The sequence below is a fragment of the Megalobrama amblycephala genome, linkage group LG19, assembly GCF_018812025.1.
Source record: "Megalobrama amblycephala isolate DHTTF-2021 linkage group LG19, ASM1881202v1, whole genome shotgun sequence".
NCBI classification, from domain to species: Eukaryota; Metazoa; Chordata; class Actinopteri; order Cypriniformes; family Xenocyprididae; genus Megalobrama; species Megalobrama amblycephala.
Genome location: NC_063062.1, coordinates 25,217,971 through 25,237,330, shown reverse-complemented (window position 1 = coordinate 25,237,330; position 19,360 = coordinate 25,217,971). Strand labels below are relative to the sequence as shown.

General features: G+C 35.4%; 1 protein-coding gene across 1 annotated transcript in view; it reads left to right on the top strand.

Annotated features, from left to right (window-relative positions):
• The first annotated feature begins 576 nt into the window (after nucleotides 1-576).
• The window catches only part of spon1a (spondin 1a), a 232,422-nt gene continuing 213,638 nt past the window's right edge, over nucleotides 577-19,360 (top strand). Inside the window, exons 1-2 of the mRNA XM_048169100.1 lie at nucleotides 577-1,154; nucleotides 2,637-2,743. Coding sequence (XP_048025057.1) covers nucleotides 902-1,154; nucleotides 2,637-2,743 — 360 coding nt within the window. The 5' untranslated portion in view covers nucleotides 577-901. The remainder of the gene's footprint in view (nucleotides 1,155-2,636; nucleotides 2,744-19,360) is intronic.

Below are 19,360 nucleotides of genomic sequence, written 5' to 3'. Positions count from 1 at the left end.
ATGTCACTGCAAGAGGGAGTGTAACTTATTTTGATTAAAGATTGCAAGGGCACACACACACACACACACACACACACACACACACACACACACACACACACACACACACACAGAATAAAACATAAAATGATGTGCACTGATAAATCATTTATAATAAATATGGCAATATTCCATAAAAAATCAAGAATTGTCAACTTTAATTCAATGGTGACTTAACAAAGAAGACCAATCAAAATTTACAATGCAAATATTATAATGATGTCATCATTGTGGATACTATTTTGAATTAACATGTTTTTTTCATTTTTAGATTTTTTTTATTTTTTATTTTTTTTTATTTTAATGTTACATTTCTTAAAACGTGTAAAATTAACAATTTTTAGAAAGGAGAAGCATCAATACAACACTGCCTTGAGAGCCTAGTAATTAGGTGCTCTAATATAAAGGCATGATGAGTGTTCCATTTAAAAAAAAACAAAAAAAAAAAAAAAAAAAAAAACAAAGCTTGCATTTATAATTAAGGAATATACATTGGTCGAAGAGAATCACTTGAAAGAAAAAAAAAAAAAGTGACGATCTTGTAAAAAAATGTGGGGGAAACAAAAAAAAAAAAAAAAAAACGAGGCTCTTTGCTCTGAGCATGTGGTCTTTGTTTGAAGTTTGTGTGGCTGAATCCATTCAGCTGTCAGTGTGAGACAGCAGCAGCACTAGAGTCAGTCCACTCTAAATGTGCCACTCGGAACAGGCGGCCGATTCTTCATCTCTCATTCTCTCTTCAGTCCAGGATGGCAAAATAACACGGTGAAGGCGAGAGAAATCAGCATCTGCGTATATGGGAGACTGTTATTACAGCCAAGTTTAGTTTCCACTAGAGTTAAACACTCTAGACACACGCTTATAAATGCTTATTGATGAAATGAAAGTGAAGCGATCGGAGATGTGGAGAGCCCGTGTCCTGCTGCTGTTCGCCGGATGCGTGTGTGCGAGTGTGCCGGAGGAGCCTGCGGACAGAGCGGCTCCATCTGACGGCTACTGCAACTGGATAACGCGGGCTCAGCCGCATGGAGCTGGAGGCAGGAGAGAGGGCTTCAATGAGTTCAGACTGCGAGTGGAAGGAGACCCGGAGCATTATCATCCCGGCAGCACTTATCGAGGTACATGTCAGTGTTTCAGCTGTTGTTAGGACCACCGGCGCGGACAGAGACGCTTCACAGTGCGCGCGCTGGAGATATGCGTTGTGTCTCAAAAACTAGCGAGTTACCTACATAGACAGCATGTTTGGGCATCAAATTGCCCAAATGATAGTGGAAACTGGAGTTTGTTGTCAAGCGAGTTGTCTCGGTAAATATGAGGTTTTGAGTGAAAGGTTGTGTAATGTTTGTGTGGTCTAGCATGGCTTTGCTGGTTTGGCGCTCTGTGTCTCTTCCAAACTAACTAACTAACTACAAATTATCATCATATATGTATATTTTTATAGCTACTGTAGCTGCTGGGTAAACAAGTAATCACTGTACCACATTAGCATACATTCAGCAAGAATGTTGTTAGATTTTAACTGTTAAACGTGTTTTCAGGACAGTAGTAGCTGGCAAGTTGTCACATTTATATAAAGGCACGTTGTCACATATTTAATTTTAATTTAATTGTTTAACTGTTGTCCCGCAATTTAAATTAACCTTTTCTATTTTTGCAGTATTACAAATTATTCAGTTTAAGTACTGCTGAAAGATCTTATATAACTCTCAATATATTTTAAATACAGATGTCATAGAAGATGGCTTGATTTATTTTAGGCAGTGTTGTCATATTTCTTTAAAAAAAAAGGCCCGTCAGCTTGCCCTGTTCTCCTCGTGATACTGAAAATTGTTGTATGCACCTGCTGTCAAAATTCTGTATAATTAGGTAGCCTAGCATACTAGGTTATGAGACACGAAGGGAACACTGCAGATAATTGTCAGGTTTAAAAGACACTGAAAGTGTATATGAATTGTATCTGAACTATTATGACATTTATTTTTTTCTACCTACACTAAAAAAGAATTTTATATCTAGTACATTACACAAACTAACATTATATAATCCTAGATCAGTCTGTATACATAGTTTTATATATAATTTAACTATGGAAGTCAAAGTTTTATAATTTTTCTAACCATTTGTACTGTGTGCATTGATCAATGATCTGCTTATATGTGCATTATAATGTATGTTTGAAATATTGCATATGAGCATAAGGTATAGAAAGAAGAAACATTATTGTAAATACAAGACATAGGGTTGTTAGAGTTTTTTTTTTTTTTTTTTTTTTTTTTTTTTTTACTACAATTGAAGTTCCTAAATGAAATTTCGGGAGGAGTAAACCCATTTAATTTTTCAGTGAACTGCTGGAGCAAGCAGTGCACCTTGTTCTGGCATCAGCTGTTTCAGCATCCCTTCACACCAGATCTCAAGTTGAAGCCGCTTTCTTGAGTCCCTCCACTGCGAACAATTAAAAAAAGTTTAACCTCAATAGCTAAAAATATGGGCAAACACACTTGTGAAATACCTAATTGTATGTGTTTTTTTTTTGTTTTTTGTTGTTTATTACCTGTGAAATCAACCAGAAAATTCTGAATAATTATTGTGATTATTTCCAGTAACCCTGTATGCAACCAACCCTGCGTACTTCAGAGGCTTTACTCTTATCGCTCTGAAGGAAGGGCAGAATGGTGACCAAGAGGAGGATTATGCTGGGAATTTCCAGGTGAGATGCATCACATGTGTCACATATACAGTTTTTAATATGTGGTAATTCAATTTTGTTTAATTTAAAGGGATAGTTTATCTGAAAATAAAAATTCTGTCATTAATTGCTCACCCTCATGTCGTTCCTAACCCATAAGTTTTGTTCATTTTCTAAAAACAAATGAAAAAAGAAAGAAAGAAAAAAAGATTTATTTCCCTCCATTAAAGGGCACCTATTATGCCCCTTTTTACAAGATTTAAAATAAGTCTCTGATGTCCCAAGAGTGTGTATGTGAAGTTTTAGCTCAAAATACTTCACAGATAATTTTTTATAGCATGATAAAATTGCCACTTTTTGGGGGTGAGCAAAAATGTGCCATTTTAATGTGTGTCCCTTTAAATGCAAATGAGCTGCTGCTCCTGGCCTAAGAGGGCAGAGCTTCAAGAACTCATTCTCTGGTGTCAGGAGTCAGGATGCACTAATAATGTCAATAACTGTCAGTAACAGTGTTCAGTCCAAACCGGATTCGGACAATAATGCCTACAGAGCCAGAGAATATATGTTGCATGGACATAGAACAAGTATAGTTTCGTTTAATTACGGTTATAACTTATGTTGTCGTCTTGCTTTTATCCATTATCAGTACAAGCCTGTACACCCTGTCCGATGATGGCCAAAACTTTACTGATGAGTTTTATGACGTTTATTGTACTTCACACAAAAGATGAAGCATCCATTGTGACTCCAGTAAATCACTGTAAGAGCTTAATAAAACACAGTGCAAGAAGTGTGCATTAAAATATTAACTATAAACTCTCTCTCTCCCTTGCATTATCATCAACATACACAACGAATTACACACACACACACAAACCTTCATTACAATTAATTGTAAACAAACATATACAGATCTTATGCCTTTTCGGGGTTATCTTTATAAACTGGTTATCTTTATATCCGTAATTCAACTCTGATGAACTGTAATAAAGTGCGTGCTCTCCCTTTCATTCCTGCCGTATCCAGTATCGCTCTGGAGACTATAAGCTGGATCAAGAACAGTTGGTAGTGATCCATCCTTGAGTAACAACTTTTTAGCAAGACCTGTGTTTTGTATTGTCCCTTTATATTGACATTCGTTCACAAAGAAGTCTGGTGTAAAATGATTTGTGCATAAACAAATTTAGGTATATGGGGGCACATTCCCTAAAAAATAAAACTAATCTACTGCGTCTTCTGTGGCTCTGATGTCAGGAGTACATGAAGACTGTTATGTTCACTCTTACATCCAACAACAAAACACTTCAATCGCTTACGAGACGTTCTTGTCGCTACAGCTGCTCCAGCCTGGAGAATATGGCAGACTGTGTACAACTCGCTAAGGGTGGGGTCTATGCTAATACGGCAGAGTCTGTCAGCAGTTGTGGGTGGGGCCTGTGCAAAGTGATGTCACTTTGCCCAGAATCTGCAAACGGCTTGTTCTGAGACACTGCTTATGATTTATGGAAATTAAAAAAAAAAAAAAGGAGGGGATTTGTATCATTATAGGCTGGTTTTGTACACACGCTGCCAACACACATTTATGTTCAAACACCATGTAAAAGTGGATTTTGGTGCCCTTTAAAGTCCATGCATGCAAAACCCTGATGCTTCAAAAAGTTTGTACAGACATTTTAAACATAATCCATATGAATCAAATGTCAAACAAGTATGATTGAGCTTCCGTTTACCCTATTTAATGAGCTCAGTAAATGTGCATTGATCAATGTTTATATGTGAATTATAGCCTAAATTAAATCTGGTAATAATATAAAGTGACTGTGTCTCTTCAGAAGACTTTAATTAAACTGCTCAATTCATATGGATTATGTTTACAGTGTCTTCATGAACTTTTTGAAGCCTTGCAAGTTGCATGGACTTTCAATGGAGGGACAGAAATTTCAGGTTTAATTAAAAATATATTTTTTTTAAGATAAACTACAGTCTTATGGGTTTATATTGACATGAGGGTGAGTAAATGATGACATAATTGTTTGGTGAACTAACCCATTAAAGGAAAACTTTATTATTTCGGTATTGTTGGGCCTCTACTTGATGTCCAAAGAGCACTAAATAAGTATAAAACCTTATAGATTTCACAGTTGCCTTAGGCAGGATTTCATGAATATTAGATACCTTATAGTCCTTTTGGGACAATGAATTAGACAAAGATTCCACAAATATAAAGCTGATGGTTTAGTTCGTATTAAAGCAGTCATCCTGATTGCCTGGCTGTGGGATCTGCTGTACTCCCTTTGTGCGCTGGAGCCAAGCTCAGATTCAGCCACACCTGGCAAAGCTCTTACATCAACACCATATGCTGCCTCTCCGCACGAGCTCTCATGCTATGCCAGAGAGTGGAAACGGAACAAAAAAGGCCCATTAAATGTCATATAAACCATAAATCTCAGCTCCCTGCAGAAATGCTCTGCTCAAACCTGCTCTTGCACAGAAGAGATTTCTTGTCTTGCAAGTGGGATGTACGTAGAACAGTGGCTCTCAAATGGTTTTGTTTCAGGTCCCAGATTAGACATTTACAGTTACAGTTGGCGATGAACACAATACAACACCATACCAAAATTGTTTAGTGTTAAAAAGTAAATCCTTTCTGTAAAATCATTGATGAAAATTTAGATTATCAAGAACTATGTTGGACCAACAATATGCAAAATTTTGATTCTTTTATGCTCTTGAAAACCAATAACATATATTTATACATATGCAATATGTGTAGATGCATATGCATATGTGAAGAGTGCCATTTTATGTCTGTTACCATAGCAGTGAGACGCTTATCAAAGAAAGCCAGTCATATGACTAAAGACATTTTCATATGTGTCAGAGCAACTCAGCATCACGGACCAGTGCGTAACTTGTGTGTTACCCTTTCTAATATCTTGAATTTGAAGAATTCTAAAGAAATTAGCTACATGGTCATTCCAACAATTAATCATCTCTGAATCAGAGTAGGTAGCAAAAATTGTTAGGAGAGTCTGCACTGTGCATATACAAGGTATTTTTGCTTGAGTCTCATTTAAAAATGTATCTAAAGTTTTACTATTGATTACTAGATTATATGGTAACACTTTACTTGAAGGGGTGTGCATAAGACTGACATGACACCTTCATAATCTTGACATTACACGTGTCATGAATATGAAGGAGGTTTTATGCATGTTTATGACAACTGTCATTAAGTGTCATTCGCTCAATTATGTCATTTTTAATGCAAAGATGACATTGTTTGAGATGTCTTTGTCATGACAACTTAACCTGACTTTGTCATGACAACTACATTAGCAAAACATCATAACCTGTCATAAACATGACATAGCAGATTGATTAGCAAACTTAAAAAACTACTTAGCTTTATGGGTTAACATTACATTACATTATTTTGGTAACACTTCAGTATAGGGAACACATATATAAACGATTAACTATGACTTTTCCCTCAATAAACTCTTAATTTACTGCTTATTATAGTTAATTGTTAGGTTTAGGTATTGGGTAGGATTAAGAATGTAGAATAAGATCATGCAGAATAAGGCATTAATATGTGCTTTATAAGTACTAATAAACAGCCAATATTTTAGCCATATGAATGCTAATAGTAATAAGCAACTAGTTAAAAGACCCTAAAATAAAGTGTTACCATTATTTTATAACAGTGTCATCTTTTTTACGAAATTTGAAATTGTCTATTATCTGACCTTCTGTTGGAGGAAACTTAAAAAAACAAAAAACAAAAACAAAAAAAACATGAAATGAAAAATAGTCATGACGCTGTTATAAAATTATTTGTCAGAGTATTGTCACTTAATAACATTTTAATGACAAGTTCAATTTGTACCACTGTACTTGAGCTCAAGATACATATTTATGACACTATTATAATGGCCTCATGTCAAAACCAACTACATGACAGTTTAATGTAATGTTAACCCATAAAGCTAAATGATGTCAAGTTGTCATGACAAAGACACTGACAGGTTACGATGTATTGGTTTATGTCAAGTTGTCGTAACAAAGACATCTCAAACAATGTCATCTTTGCATTAAAAATGACATAATTAAGCGAATGACACTTAATGACAGTTGTCATAAACATTCATAAAACCTCCTTCATATTCATGACACATGTCATGTCATGATTATGAAGGTGTCATGTCAGTCTTATGCACACCCCTTCAAGTAAAGTGTTACCGATTTTATTATTTTTTTTTCTTTTTTCCACAGTCTTCAATTGGATAAAAATTTAGTTTGGCTCAAGTTCAGTTGGATCTCTTTTGTGTGATTGAGGTTGACATGAAGGGTTTTCTTTTCTATTGCTTACAGATTATTAGGATGTATAAGTTTGTTAACTTTATCTAAACTGCAATGGTTCTTTTTCGCTTAACTTCCATAAGTGCTTACTATGGAAATACTATCCCTAAAAGGCAAAAATTGTGAGAATTTAGCGTCACTTAACACCAACTTGCAATAAAGTGGGGAGGGGAAGAATACAGAGTTGGGGTGAATATTTGATTTGAAAAAAAAAAATAAATAAATAAATGCTTCAGACTACACTGGTAATGTGTATGATGGAAGATTACATAAGGAGGCCAGAAACAAATAGCAGGGGATTTTTGGCAGAACAGCATTTGTTTTCTGATTTTTCTGCTTGAACACATAGTTCTAGCATAAATCTGTAACAAGATCTGGCAAAATCCTTGAAGTATGACATAATATAGTGGCATAGACACAGGACATAACGTACTTGGAAATGTCAAGTTGTACTGTATATGTTGCTTCTCCACTGCAAACAAAAATATACCAACAAGTTTTTGGCCCAACCAAGGCACTAACATTATGATGCCATTGCCTTGGAATTATTGGGCTATAGGCGACCCCATCACAACATTATGAACTAATTATACAATGGTTCAAGACAGATACTTATACATAGATGAGGCACAAATGCATTTACATTTATTCATGAATTGTTAAAAACACAAGCATGTGGGGTAACACTTTAGAATACTGTTCCGTCATTAGAAAAAAAAAATTTGTAATGCAATATTAACATACTAGTAACTACTATTAACTAACAGGGAACTCTGATTAACGAATTAGTAAGTAATAGTGCTCAGTTAAATTAGATAATTTACTATTAGCCAATCAGTTAGTTTTTTTTTTATTTGGATAGTAATGACTCAAGTGTTACTACATCCTTCTAAAAAATTTACTGGCCATTTGGAACAGTATTCTAAACTGACCATCATGGTAACCCACTAGTAATGACTCAAGTGTTACTACACCCTTCTAAATGAATTACTAATTATTTGGATCAGTATTCTAAAAGTGAAGATCTCGGTAACCCACTAGTACTGACTCAAGAATTACCAAATCTGTCAGAAGCAAATACTATACAAAACCTTAAAAAAACCTCAAAAGTTTTCAGTGACATCAGTCATTACTACAGTGTCATCATGCTTTTCACTTTAGAATATTTATGTAAATAATTAGTAATTCCTTCTGAAGGATTTGGTAATACTTATTTCATTACTAGTGGGTTACCATGGTCTTCATTTTAGAATTAATTATAAATTATGCATTATTCACATTTACAATGAGCCATAGGCATAATTTGCAGGTGGAGCGGGTGGGACATGTCCCCATCACTTTTTGCCAGGGTTGATATTGTCCCTACCATTTTTTGAAACATCTCCCCGTACGGATGTATACTAATACAAAAGAAACATCTCTGGTTGATTAGCAATTTGTTTGTTTGTGTTAAATAAGAGGTGATCTGGCATTGGGATGTTGTTTTTGAAATCATACTGAGTACTCGTTGACGTTGTCACTGTTATCAGTGGCGCAACAGTGTTCTTTTGACGCTCGTGCACACTGCACGGTCTTCACACAAACGAGCACTTTAAATGATTACTTAACGCTGTTGCGGAGACTCTCTATTCGTTCCTGTGAAATCACAAAACAAAATACACATAAACGTATCCCTCCCTGCTTTTGATATACAATCACTGATGAACATCTTTGGTTTTAATGAGGAAGAAAAAAAAAAAAAAACTATACTAGGGCGGATTAGAACCCAGATCCTCTGGCATGCTTAACAAAAATCCTACCACTAGCCCATTAGGACATCAAATTAATTGTTAATGTGGATCTATATATTTATTCAATACTAACAACATATTGTTTTATTGTAAATGTAAGGATGAAACTATCACATTAAACTTGAATTCTGTGTCAATAAATTGTGCTTTTATTAGGCAGTTGTACATTTCTGATATGCAATCGTCACAACCCCCCTCCCACCTCCACCACCACACACACCTGTCCCACCCACTTTTTAAAACAAAGTTACGCAATTGCAATGAACCTGAATATAGCAGTTCTTAGTAGTACTCTGAGAGGTATGAAAAAATAGTAGTTATCGATTAGCTAAACATGAACTACCTCATTCAACTGAGCACTATTACTTACTAACTTGTTAATCAGAGTTTCTTGTTAGTTAATAGCAGTTAGTAGAATGGCAATATTGTATTACTCTTTTGTTCCTGTGTAGTTATTCATTAATGACAGAACAGTATTCTAAAGTGTTACGAAATGTGGTTCGTTTTGAGGTTTTTATTGTGTGAGTTGATGCAGCTTGAGTTCCTCCTTCAATGTAAGTCTATGTGATTTTTGTTTTTCTTTTTCCAAAAAGTTTTTTTGGCAGTTTTCCCTTAATTATATAGGATAGTAGAGATTTAACAGGAAGCAAAGAGAGAGAAAGGGGGATAGGAAAGTTCCATTAGCAGGGACTCTGACTTGGGTCACCTGAAGCGTAACCACACTGTCACGATTCCTGTCAGTTCCTGGACTACACTTCCCATAATCCTCCCTGCCAGTCACATGCACACTCCACACCAATCATCATTTGCCACATACAGCTGTAGCTTATTATCTGGACTATTTAAGACTCACTCACACACCACCTCATTGCGAAGTCTTGTTAACCTGTGTTGCAATTCTGAGAGTTCTATATCTCCGATCTGTTTACCGTTTACGATTCTCTGCCGCCTGCCTTTGGACTGTTTATTGTACCCTGACCTGTGAGTGATATCTGCCTGTCCTGACCATTGCCTGTATCCTGACCACGATTCTGCCTGTCCCTTGCTGTTCCTGTTTGTTCCTGTTTGACCCTGCCTGTACGACCACGCTTACTTTTAATAAAGCTTGCAAATGGATCCCTGCCTGAGTCCCGTTTTGTTACACACACCATGTGTGAGCACTGCCCACGTGTTTTTTTTTTTTTTTTTTTCAGGTTAAAACAACGAAACTCCTTTACAATGATTTGATGATGATCATCATCTATATCTATAGCAAAAAACAGACATGAGTTATGTGCCAAATGTAATACTTTTAATTAACTATTAATTAACAAAGAACCACCCACTTAGACAAAGAAACAGTTTGACTAACATGTAATAAACAGTGAACGTTTGGTTTATTTTACATGCTGTAAAGGATTTATCTGATAATATAAGTAATGATATAGAACAGAAAAAAAACAAACAAAAACAAAATGCGTGTAGACTTTGTGTTAAGAATAGCTGCCAGTCCAAAAGTAATAAGTACAGGCACGACACTAAGCTTTTCTCATTGCAAGACGCTCATTGTATCAACGGGTGCTTTGCAAACATGACTCTACTTGCCTGTGTGAGCCAATCAGATTGAAGCTTGCCAGTTCAAGAAAGTATTTTTTTTCTTTTTTGTGCAGTATGCTTTAGGTGGGCCATGGGTGTACTGAGCCTGAGACTTGGGGTTTTTCTGAATACCTAGCCTTACGTATGAGCAACACTGATGCTGGTTCTTATGACTACCTTGTCCTGTAATCATAAACAGAATTTATTATGCCTGGATCTTCTATGTAATTAACTGAAATAGGGTCGACAATGGCTGCTTTTGGTGTAATTACTCAGGCTTTAACATGCCCACGTAGGCAGCACTCCCAAAGGTATATGAGCCATGGAGGGCTGAAGGAAAGGTCGGCGTCTCGAGAAGACACCCTCACTGCTCCTCTTTCCTTCCTTGTCTCTGTTCTTTTTTGCTCAATTCCCACGAGAGCACACCTTCGTGTCTCTGCCCTTAATAAGTGAGAGCACTGCCATACTGACTCTTCCAGTCAGAGCTGCCATACAGAGACTCACCTTTCACCCCTCTGCTACATTTACCACTGTAGCTGGGAGAGATTGGTATTAATGATGGGGTCTTAAGTGCTGTGGAAAAGTTTCATGAGGTGGGATCTGTTTTAAGGACAAGAGGCTTAAATTTTAACTGCATTTGGCTTTTGGCTACTTGTAATCTTGTTTTTACACCTTACTGTGTTGGGTTACTTTGCACAGAATATAAAAATAAAAATGTATCAAAAGTGTCATGTTATGTGAGACACTTGATACTATGGCAATAGACTACTATGATTTTTTTTTTTTTTTTTTTTTTGATAATTTATTTTTGGTAATATCTTGATAATATTTGCATACCATGGTACATTAATACAGTAATCGTTCAATAGAGTGGTACATTTCAGTGTACCATGGTATCATCAAGATTTTTGTAAGGGTATACTGAAGAGTGTTCCTTCAGAAACCCTGAAGATTCATGACCACAAGTACCGACCTCCCCATTAACCTCCAGAATCAACCCGGAGGCAAGTCGCATTTATTATTTCGTTTCTTATTATTCCCAGGAGCTGGCATACACATTCTCTTTTTTGGGCTTTTATTTGCTCTTGAAATTGATTTTGCGCCATAGTTAATTAGTGCCAGCCTTGGGTTTCTTTGAATGGATGATGTGCGGTATGGCTCTGTGAGGGGAGACTGTCGAGGAAACATTCAGTCAGAGCCCTTCAGTCAGTGATATGCTTCCTGGCCGTATTCAAATTCAAATATGATGAAGGCATTGTGAACATATTATTTCTGAATACCTGAATCCCACTGCAGTGACTGAATGACAAAAGTGAGAAAAATGAATTGTTTTGCAGAATTTTTGCTTTGTGTTACTTTAGAGAAATGACACAACAGCAGATTTGGAGAGTTTAAACAGAAATATGCTTCATGGCTCTGTTTCAAAACCTAGTGAGTTGCCTTGCTGCCTACGTAGCTGCCTTATAGCTTTTTTTTTTTTCAAACAGGGAAAACAGTTTTTCTTAATTGCTTTGTCTCAGTTCTCGAATGAGATTTTTCCACCTCAAAACTATAAGTTCAGATCTCTGAACAATTAGTTTATTGTTCACACCAGATTTTAATGTTTTATTCATTTCAGCAAATTGCACGTTTTGGCACATGTGTGCAAAAGATTACAATTGTCTACAATTTGTGAAATAATTAATGCACATAGCTTGCTGATCAAAACTGATGAGTTGTTTATCGGTTAAATTGTATAAAAACATTCTTTCATTGTCTGAGCCATCACATGCAAAATGATGCATTCAGTTATAAAAATCTGCAAGACATACATGTGTATTCCATAAATATCTATGACATGGAATGTTTGTAATATCTGCTGAATGACCTGCCATTAAAATTAAATAGGAATTACAATCTTAGCAATCAACCATTGACTTTTTCAAGTAAACTATATCTACTGTTGAAATATGTATCTAAAAACCAGTGTTAGACACAATAGCATTTAGCTAGATAAATCTGACATTCTTGTATAATATAGTAAGCAAAAAGTGTCAACAAAAAAACATCTAAATATTTTGACCAGTATGACTCACATGCTGAGACACAATATTTTTTTTTTCCAGTTTCACATTGGAGAGCTTCTTTGTAGTGGAAATTAAAGTTGTAATTCTAACTAAAAGTGGTACTGACACTGTTTTTTTATGTTTAATGTTTAGCTGCTTGCTTTAGAGCAATATATTGTACAAGGTGGTATATAAATAGACGTGTTGTTTCTTGAAGTGACTGGAGTGACATCACTATGATCAGATGCTTTCATTACTGCTGTTTTCTCACCACTGTCATTTTTTATTTGTGTTTATTTTGCTATTGAGAAGAAAGTGCAAAGCATATATTTACATATTCATCTAAGTGCTACTCCCAGTAGCATGGGTGGCGTTGGGATATTCGGAAACAGTATACACTGTAAAGGTATTTCAAACTTCTTTTTACCCCTAAGCGAAGAAGAACTTCCCCATGAGTATATCGGGGCCTTTACTCTGGAGACTCAGGCCGTTTTTCACACTCATCTGGCTGGAGAGACAACCATATCAAACCATCCACCTCAGGAACAGCCTCCCTGGAACTGGTTGCTGGTTTAGATTCAGTGCCTGGAGTGACAGTCACTTAGAGCAGCACTCTGTCTTTCTCTCACTTGTTCGTCAGCCTTCAAGGTTGATATAGCCTAATAAGGCCTGGCTTTTTTTTCTGTGCCTCCAGAGAAACCTTTTGCAACTAAGGTTATTTGAAGTACGGCTTATTTAAAATCTGTGAGCATGCGCCTTTTCAGCCATTTTTGAGACTGCTCTAAAAGCACTTTTTTTGGGTTCTCCTGGGAGGTGAGCTGGCACTGGTGCTGACTGACTGCTTTCCTTTGGACTTCATAACAACGTGCTTTAAACAAAGCAAATAAGCATATAAATTTATTGCAGGTTCTGCATCTTGTTCTTATTAGGGTGAGTAATCATGCTGTGGTACCTGCTGAAACTATAAGCCAGCTATGGTTTGAACTATATTTAACTTAGATGAGTAATAAATATTTGAATGGGAGAGAACAACTGTTATTGGCATTCTTTATATAACTATAATGTTATATAATTAAGGGAGGTATTAATTAAGTTGAAGATCTTACCTGACACTATTACTACAGTGACCATTTTGACTTTGCAGTTTCCGGAATCAGACTCTCTTTATTGATGTAATTTACTTTTTACATCATCTGGGATACCAGCAGCACTTGAACCACTAACTGTTATCTTAGCCAGAAAGCTGGAACAAAGCTCTAAATCCACAATGCCGGTGTATAAGGTCAAAATAAAAGAGAAGCATTGCAAGAAATACAATATATCTGGATGGTAATAGATTTATAAGAGGATGCCTGAGCTAGCTGAAAAAAAAAAAAAAAAAATGTTCCTTAGTAATTTTTACCAAGGTTCTGTGAGGAAAAAACACAGACGTCTTTGATTGTGATGGGATTACATAAATAAGTTGTTGATATGAATGTGCTCAGGTTTTTCTCTAATGATTTAGTGATACATGACCAAAAGTGCCAGGAAAATGTGGGCCAGCTGGCTTTTAACTAGGGTTGGGAATTGAAAATTCGATTCCAATTCTGAAATCAGATACTTAAGCTCAGGAATCGGATACTTGTTATGAAATTAAAATTTCGAAATCTGCTTATCAATTCTTGTGTGCCCATTTTATTGTGGTTTTAAACCATCCAAGCACAAGAAGACATGAAAGAGAACTCAATTCGGCACGTGCACACTGTTTTATGTGCTGGGCACATCCAGAGTGTGCGCACAAAAAGGCGCTTCTCACATAGTGCATGAATACTGAATTTAATTCCCTTTCGTGTCTTCTTGTGCTTGAACAGAAAAAATTATGTCATCTTCATAAACAGTCGGTTATGTCTTACATGAACATAAACAGTTAAGAAAGAAACAAATCAAAAGAAAAAGAAAATCACTCACTAATCTTAACTGAATAACTTGTGTAACTTTAATTAACCTATATTTTATTTATAAAATAAAACTATTCAGTGTTATTATTATTATTATTTTTTTTTTGATTTCAAGTTCTGAACTTTGTTCAGTTGTATTTATTTGTGCTATTGCCAATTTGCTTATTTGTTATTATTGCATTACAGACTGTATACATGTACTTGTGTTTAATAATGTTTGAAATTATATTAGTTAGGATAGTTGTTCTTTAGGCTACTGACTTTTGTTCATGGTATTCTGCTCCAACAGAATGTTTTGCAAAAAGACAGAATAAATATGTTTGATATCTAAATGTTAGATTGAATTTTGTTTTTACCATATTGGACTCAAAACTAGGAATCGATAAACAGAATCGGAATTTGAATTGGAATCACTAAAATTCAAATGATACCCAACCCTAGTTTTGACCCTACATTTTTCAAACTACTGGACCTTAGACTCACTTTTTGAGTGAGTTGGGATGTTATAGTACAAACTATATAGATTCTATATAGATCTCTAGTTTTTAGATCTCTAGTCTATATAGATCTCTAGTTTTTTTTAGATCTATAGTTTTTGAAGGGGACACAAACAATACAGCCAAAATTGTACTTGTAAGGATATGTGTAACACAAAGTGATAGTTGTTTAAATATGAGTTAGGTTTATAGGTTCACCACGCGGCCATATTATAATTATTACATTTTCTTGAAAAAAATCTATGCATGTTAATCCAAACAGGGAAAAAAAAAATGCTTGTCTTTGTAACCTTTTATCAAAATGTGATAATTAGATTTTTCTCTAGTCGGGCTGTGCAATTAATCGTATTTTCGACTTCCAACGATTATGAAAACAAGATAATTGAGGTAAAATGGTTACTGTACCGCTTCTGCATTCTGTTCAGCACACCTTCCTTTCCTTCACAGTGGTGCACTTTCATTCCTCCCTACCCAAACTTAACATCCAAATCATCCGAATAAGAGAGGGATGTAAAATGCAGTCTACTGTTGCTAAACTTCGGGATGTGCTTGATATTAAACATAAACCGTGCTATTAAAAAGCGCATTAAGCCACAAAACGGACGCTGTTCCCTAGGCGGCCGGCCACCTGTGCGCGTGCTCCGAGACATAAGCAAAGTGCTTCAGATACGCTCCTAAACAGTCAAATAGCCAACACCAATAAATCAAAATGCCGTTTTGGTAAGTATCCTCGTAAATGCAGTTGGTTATAACTTAAGTGTACACTGAGAAAGTGCGCGTGTGTATTGCTGCCTTCACATGCTATCGGAAATTTGATAATTATCACTTCTGAAGTCGTGATTACGAGCTCATCACATTCATGTTGCGAAATGAAAGGGTGTTCATGTGCAATTTTTACCTAGGAAACTAATTTACCATAATTCCAAGACCTTATGAAGGCAGTATAACAGTAGGCCTATATTGGGTCCGTGCACCTCTTAAAGTGATAACAGCCAACATTAATGACTGTATTAATGTATACAGCAGTTATTTTATATTTGATTACTTTATTCAATTTCTGATGGGTATTACTTATCTGTATACCACTGTTAGTACGTCTATCTGAAAAACCTAAAGTGCTGTTTATTTCATTTGTATTTTTGTTCTGTTGTATTTTTTGTCTGCTATGTTTATAAATAGTTTCTTTGTTCTTATTTAATTTTTTGACTGTTTATTGTCTTCTGTAGCTGTAGCTGAGGACTTTTTACTTACATTAATTAACCTAGGATTAGTTTTTGCTGAAGTACTGATAATTGTGAAATTTCACTGACATTTAAAATTACTCATATCATGAAATAACACTTTGATCATATCACCCACCAATAATCCTGTTAAATAATCGTGATTTCAATATTGACCAAAATAATCATGATATAATCAAATAATGCCATAATCGAGCAGCCCTGTTCTCTGGAATGGCTTTGATTCTCTGATGGCTTAGGCCGAAAAATCTTTTAACCACTCCACTCTAACTGCTAGTCTGCTACAAGCGCATGAGAATAAATAAATAATAAAAAATAAAACTCAAACAAACAGAAATGGTGTAATAAAATCAGACCCTGCCCTCTATTTTTTTCTTATTCAGTATTCTATTTCACTCAGAAATGTCAAAATGTTGAAATAATGTTGGTCACAACTTCAGTTTCACCCAAAATTCAGTGTCACATAAAATTAATGGCATCATGCTCTGTTGCTCTAAAATCATTTGACCGGTAAGGTTTATTTGGCTGGAAGGGTTTGTTTGACAGTACATTTCATTGCCTCAGCTGCAACAGTTTGCTTGCCATCAGTCACCCAAATAGTGCAGGTCAGGGCAGTGGAGGTCAAAGGTCACCCAAATGCTTTTCACAGGTGAATATATTACAGGATGGTTGTGAGGAGTCATAGAGACAAAAGCACATACGTACACAAAAATGTTTATATTTCCCACAGCTAATGTTAAGATTTTTGACAACCCTCTGGTTCTTTTCACAATGTGTATGAATATTTGCAGAGAACATATGGCGTGAACAAAACTTTATATCTTATTAGTGCGTTCCTATGGTCCTAGTCACACTGGGATGAAATTGTCTGATGTCAAAGCAACATCGAGGAAAAAAAAAAATAATAATACTACTTTTTGATTACTTTTAGATTACTTTTGTCCTAACTTGTTTATAACATTAATTTAAATAGCATAATATTGTACCATATGATAAAATAATACAAGAAAGACATTAAACATTACATTATACTGTAAAACCGGCTAAGTTCAGAATAATCTTTTTATAATAAATAATTTTTGTAAACATTGATTACCTCAAAAAAATTTAAGTTAAGCAACTCAATTTTTTAAGTAAACAATAATTATAAATAATAATTAAGTCAAACTGAAGAACAAAATAATAATTTGAATTTTATTTAATGTTTAAATCCACTGTACTTAAAAATATTGTTTACCATTCATAATGTCTCTCATTTTTCAATTATTTTGATGACGTGGTTGTAAAACAACTCGAAGATCATTTTGGTAGAATAAAAAAAAATAACTTTGCATTACACAAACTCACTAGTTACAATTAAATTGAAATATTGAACAAACTAACACCTAAAGTTTATGGTTTAGTGTTAGTTAGTAACAGCACACCAGCATGCACTAATGTAGCTAACCAAAGAGACTATCACTCGCATGAACTGTTAATCAACATGCATTATATAGCCTGAAAGTTTTGCAGCCCATTCTCATCCTAACCACAGGCAGTACTCTTCACTACAATGGTAACCCTACAAAACTTCAACATCACAGAAACACCTTTAAATACCAAAATAACAGAACATTAAATAATAACAAATATTCCCCTGTATTAATCTTGTGCACAAACACACACAATAACACTCAATTTCAACATTTACTCTCCTTACACAGTGTGATGGAAAGCATGCTGGGAACTTGAAATCTGCTACAACTCAGTTTAATGTTGAATGGATTCTTCTGATAATGTCGGTTAGAGCAACAACGTGACATATATTTAAGCTTTATGTCACTCAGTAAACTTAAAAATAATATTTTAAGTATAAGGGTTTACTCAAAAATGTTGAGCTGCACAAAAATAAAACTAAACTGTAATTGTAAATGAAACTGAAAATGTAATTATTTTAAGTTGCATCAATGATTTAACAGACTTTAATAGCAGTGTACTCAATCTTTGTAAGTTAGTAGTACTGTTCAGGTTTGGGAAGGAACATCAAAAGGTTTGTAAGCTGACGAAAAGCTAATAGTTATTAGTTATCCTAGTAAAAAAAAAGTAATACAGTATATTTAAGGGTGTTTTCACACCAGAGCGTTTATTTCGGAAGCTGGTGCGTTTTCTAACTTGGCTCCGTTCATTTAGGCATATGTGAACACGGCAATATTTCATAATGGGAAATATATAAAATGTAGCAGTGTTTGATTCTGTGCGTGCGCACATTAGTTACTGCAGTTAAAAACCAAAGAGTGCCTCTTCATCTTAAAACAGTGTGTAGTCTCTGTGCAAGAAAGCTGTCCAGACAAAGTCTTGATTCCCGCTCTAGCTGCATTATAACATTCATATAGTGTTTGCATGTTTCTCGACACAGTCTATTATTAGACAGCAAGATTAGGGAGAGTCAATGAATTCTGAATAATTTACTGCCATTTTGTAAATATTAAGTAATCATTGTAATCCAGAATACATATAGGCCCAATCCCAATTCTCTTTTATACCCCTTTGCCTACCCCTTCACCCTTCCCCTTGCCCCTTCAAACAGAGTGGCAAGGTGTAGGGGTGAAAATATTCCCCTAAGAAATGGGACACCACTACTACACCATTACACATGTCATCATAGTTTATTTTATTAGTGTCCTGTAACATTTAACCGGTATGAACAGCAATGAAGTGCAAAGAACTAAACAGAAATTAGGCGCGAGCACATTTAACAGATTACTTTTGCACTGTATTTTGGACTTAAGAAAATGCCGCTCGGTTTCAGTTCGCAAACGTATGAGCCTTCAGTTTCTCAAGACGATACAGAATAATACAGAATGTACAAGACTGGTGGAGCCGCTCTTCCATCGGGCCAAGTTTCATTCCGTGCCGAGCCGGCGGGTTTTGTTTCATTTGAAGGGCTATCTGGCCCTTCCCCTTACCACTCCAGCCAAAAGAGAATCGAGACACCCCTACCCCTTCACGTGAACGTGCAAAACGAAGGGGTAGGGGAAAGGGAAGGGGTAAGGGGTAGAATTGGGATTGGGCCATAATCAGTTACTACCCAGCACAGGTTTTTTTTTTTTTTTTTTTTTTTTTACATGCATGCTCATACTGTTATGGACATTTTAAATTATGTTATGTTAAGGTCAGTAGGTTTAAGTCTTAGATGATTTGGCTTTTTG